The sequence below is a fragment of the Myiozetetes cayanensis genome, unplaced genomic scaffold (assembly GCF_022539395.1).
Source record: "Myiozetetes cayanensis isolate MyiCay16 unplaced genomic scaffold, myiCay2020 scf51, whole genome shotgun sequence".
Taxonomy (NCBI): Eukaryota; Metazoa; Chordata; class Aves; order Passeriformes; family Tyrannidae; genus Myiozetetes; species Myiozetetes cayanensis.
In genome coordinates, this window is record NW_026087754.1 from 142620 (window position 1) to 146673 (window position 4054).

Sequence of the window (4054 nt, forward strand, 5' to 3'; positions counted from 1 at the left end):
GCCTCTTTTTTTTTTTCCTCTTTTTTTTTCCTTTTTTTTTTCTTTTTTCTTTTTTTCTTTTTTTTTTTTTCTCTCCACCCTCGCTTCTCAACGACTGGACTTTGCCAACTTTATTGCTGTTCTTTATCGGTTTTTTCTTTATTCATTTTCTTCATTTTCATTCGCCTGTTCTGAAACCAGATTTTGACTTGGCGTTCAGTGAGATTAAGGACTCTGGCTACTTCGTACCTCCGGTCCCGTGTAAGGTACATATTGAATAAAAACTCTTTTTCCAGTTCCAGGGTCTGATACTTTGTGTAAGGACATCTTTTCTTCCTCGTGGAGCGCGCATGAATCCAATTTGCGACGGGATTGTCTGAGAAAGAAGATATTTTTTATATATTTTTTTTTCTAGGGGGGGTGTTAGTAAAAAAAAAAATAAAAAAATCAATGTATACAGCTGGCCTTTCTTCCCTCCCTCCCCCTCCACGCCCTGGTGTATCTATGGACAGAAACCTGTTTAATTAGCAGATCTTACCTAAATATTTTAAGTGACCTTCAGAAGAGTTTAATCTGTTTATTTTGGAGGGGTCATTTCCTTTTTTTTTTTTTTTTTTCCCCCTCTCTTTTGCCGCTGTTCTCACATAAAAGTTTCAGTAAATAAAACTCTAGCAATGGGTTTAAAATAATAATTATCCACATGACTGCCACTAGCAAGTAATCTAAGAACATAGTCATAAAAAGTCAAAATTCCCACCATTTCATAGGCCCATAAACTCTTTTTTTACAACCTCAGCTCTCCAATACTTTTCCCTAGAAGCCTTCCCAGACCTGGAAAGCGGCGTTTGTTTTTTTAATATCTTAAGGATGACACGCGAGACGTCCCACTGGTTCCAAGAAATTGGGGTGTTGTGGGTTGTATTTTTTGGGGGGTGTTTTATTTTTTTCTTTTCCCCCTTGCCCTAAAGGACCTTTCCCTTTCCTACCGCGGCCCCGCTGGGTCAGGGGGAGCAGTTTTATCCCCCTTAACCCCCTTCCAGGCAGCTGAAAGGAGATTTTCACCCCCCGATTCCTCGACTTATTTTTACCACGAGGGTGCCTGGCACCAACCCGCCTGTCATTAAATAGAGGAGGCAGCGCCTCTGCGGAGACCGAGAGCGAGATATCGAGGCACCAAAGATGCTCCCGGGGCTGTCCCGCAGCTTTAGGGCTCGGAAATCACCCGCATCTTAGGCCGGGGATGTGCGGGGGGGTCCCGGCAGAGCCAGGCGGGGTGTGCGGGACGCGCTCCCGCAGCATCTTCCCCCTGTCCCTGCATCCCCGGGTGGATGCTCAGCTCCTCTCTCCTCTTTCCTGAGGAGGGAAAAAGGGGGTGGTTTGGCTGCGGTTTTGGACCCCCTTCCCGCAGCCACCCCCAGCCAGGATTGGTCCCTTCTGCGGGGTTGGGGTGCTGAGGGTGATGGGGAGGGTGATGGTGGTGGTGATGGTGGTTACCTGATTCCTTTCCCTACGAGGTTTCCCTGATGGCCGGGTTGGGTATTTTGGGGTGGTTTTTTTTTGTTTCTTTGGGTGGTTTTCTTTCTTTTTTTTTTTAAGTTCTCCCCCCTTCCCTCTCTCACTTGGGCTGCAGGAGATGTTTCTTCAAGTGTATGGTCCAATGTCCTGCGCTCGCCGCCTTCTGCCCTCAGCTGCCTCCACACACTCAGTTTTATGCCTTTACAATTCCAATTTTCCTCCTTCCTACTCCCCTGCACCCCCGGCCCCCCGCCCAGGGCACCCACCTTCTCCTTTATTCCCACGTGTAAGGAGCATTTTATGAATAATTGCGCCGGTGGAGCTTTTATTGATTTTTAAAATAGATAAAAGAGACACCCCTGCGTTTATCCAGAGATATTTCCTTCCCCTCCCTAAAAAAAAAACCCCACAAAACAAACCACCCCACATCAGTACGTTCACTTCCAGCCATCTACAACTCTTCCTTGTCCTTTGAAAGTGGAAATATTTTAAAGCAAAGGGGTTTCTCCCTCTTGCCTACCCCCCTCTCTCTCCCTCTCACACACGCACTCTCTTTCTCTATTAGTTGTTGGGGTGTGTTTTTTTTTTAATTCCCCCCGGTGGAAGGTGATGAATATTTGATCAAAGCAGCCAACAGCCCCCCCACTGGAAAGAACAAAAAAAAAAAGAAAAAAAAAGAGAAAATTAAAAAAAAAAAAAGAAGGGAGGATAAATAAATAATAATAATAAAAAGGGAAAATAAAGGAAAAAAATCCTAAAGAGCCCGAAACAAAGTCCAGAGATTCTCTCTCCGGCTCTGCTAGTCGGACTCGCTCAAACCCCAAGATCTTCCTGCATATCTGGAGTTTTAGGGTCGGGCTCTCTCCCTCTCTCTCTAAGGTAATTTCATTTTATTGAGTAGGGTCCTGGAAGCCGTAATGCCTTCCCCGGTCGTAAACAAGAATGACTTCGACTTACTAGGGTCTAATTCGTGCTTTTCTTCTTTGTGTTTGCTGGAAGCGATGGCTTCGGACTCCGGGGAAGGAATTGTCTGCGCGGCTCTGTCTCTCAGCTCCCCGGGAGCCCCGTACATGTAGTCCGCGTAGCCGCGGCCGTCGGCGGGGCCGCAATCGGCCCGTCGGCCGCCGAAGGCGTCGGGTTTGAGGCCGTAGGGGCGAGCCCCGGGGGCGAAGGCCGGGAAGGAGACGGCCCCGGCCAGGGGCTCCAGCCAAGTCCGCATGTACCTGGGCTCGGCCCCCACGGGCGCCTGGGGAGCGTAGGGGTGGTAGCCCACGGAGGACTGGGAGTGCACGGGAGCCCAGGAGGTGGTGAAAACGGCCGGCTTGGGGGCGAAACTGCAGGACGGAAAGTCGGCACAGTCCGGGACTAATCCTGACGGTCGGGCGGCAGCCGGGTGGGCGGCGGAGCCGGGGAACCTGGAGGCCAAGAGCTCTTCGTTCTCGTGGCTTATCAGGGAGTCAACATAGTAGTTGCTTATGGGGCCAGAAGCCGACATGGTTCCCCCCTCTTTTACATTCATAAGATTATTGTATGAACTGTATGTGTACTTTTTATCTGCTCATAGAACAATCAGGGCAGGTAATTATTTTTTCAGCCTTTCCCACTGTTCCATTGGCTGCCGCCCTCACGTGATTGTATTTACCCAAAAATATCGCCTGGATCAATCCGCAGGGCTTCTTTTTTTTTTTTTTTTTTTTTTTTTCTTCCCCTTCCCCTATCCTTTTTTTTTTTTTTTTTTTTTTTTCCTCCTTCTCCACTTAATCTAATAACGCCACCCGGCTTTTCCCTAAAACCGCTGGAAAACGGGGCGGAGATGGGGAGGAGGAGGAGGGATGCTCGGCTGCTCCGCGGCCGGGGGGATGCTCAGCCCGCGGGCTGGGAGGGGGGACATTTACGCTGATGCTAAGAGAAGGTGGAAGGTAATTGTGGAAGGTAGCCCAGGAACTATTTCTTGACGTAATTTATCTCTGTCCTTTCCTCCTGCAGCTCCCAGCCTCTAATGGATACATTAAATTGAATATCGGTGAGAAGGGGAGAGGGGAGAAGTGCGGTGGAGGTGGGATCCCCACCCGGAGGAAGGAGCTGGGGAGGGGAGGGGAGAGCGGAGGGAGGGTGGGGGGAGAAGAAGCTCGGAGCCTAAAAGCAAAGGGGCTTTTGTCATCTTTTGCAGCGCTGTCTCCTCGTCAGGCTGCTCAGCAGCTCAGAGGACTGTGGGGCACAGGCGCATCTCGTCCTGCTTTTAAGAAAGAAGTATCTTTAGGAAGAAGGGGGAAAAATATATAAATATCTCTTTATCTATCTATAAGATGAGGAGCGTCTTTAAAAAGAGGAGGGGGAAGGATAATAATACACCCCCCCAAAAAAAAAAAAAAAAAAAGGGAAAAAAAAAGAAAAAAGCCTGAGCTTTTGCACTGAAAGGCTGCGTTATCCGCCGGGTAGTCGTGGATGTTTTTATGTCCTTCAATAAAATTTTTACGAGGATCATTTGATTGTTCATAAATGTGTCGTTCATTAAATAAAACCGTAGGACTGGGTTTCAGCTCTCGAGCTGAGGGGGATG

General features: G+C 48.5%; 1 protein-coding gene across 1 annotated transcript; it reads right to left on the reverse strand.

Moving 5' to 3' along the window:
• HOXC9 (homeobox C9) lies at positions 1–3026 on the reverse strand. The gene is made up of 2 exons (XM_050334226.1): positions 2452–3026; positions 1–355 (listed from the first exon to the last, which is right to left on the reverse strand). Exons 1-2 carry the CDS (start codon positions 3011–3013, stop codon positions 111–113), a joined length of 807 nt encoding a protein of 268 aa, XP_050190183.1. The 5' UTR covers positions 3014–3026; the 3' UTR covers positions 1–110.
• Positions 3027–4054: the final 1028 nt, after the last annotated feature.

Bases quoted from the DNA above. Each gene is read 5' to 3' on its own strand.
- HOXC9 (XM_050334226.1), bottom strand. From the start codon at position 3,013: ATGAATGTAAAAGAGGGGGGAACCATGTCGGCTTCTGGCCCCATAAGC. The intron at 356-2,451 runs GTAAGTCGAAGT...CTTCTTTCTCAG, and splicing joins AAAGCACGAATTAGACCCTA to ACAATCCCGTCGCAAATTGG.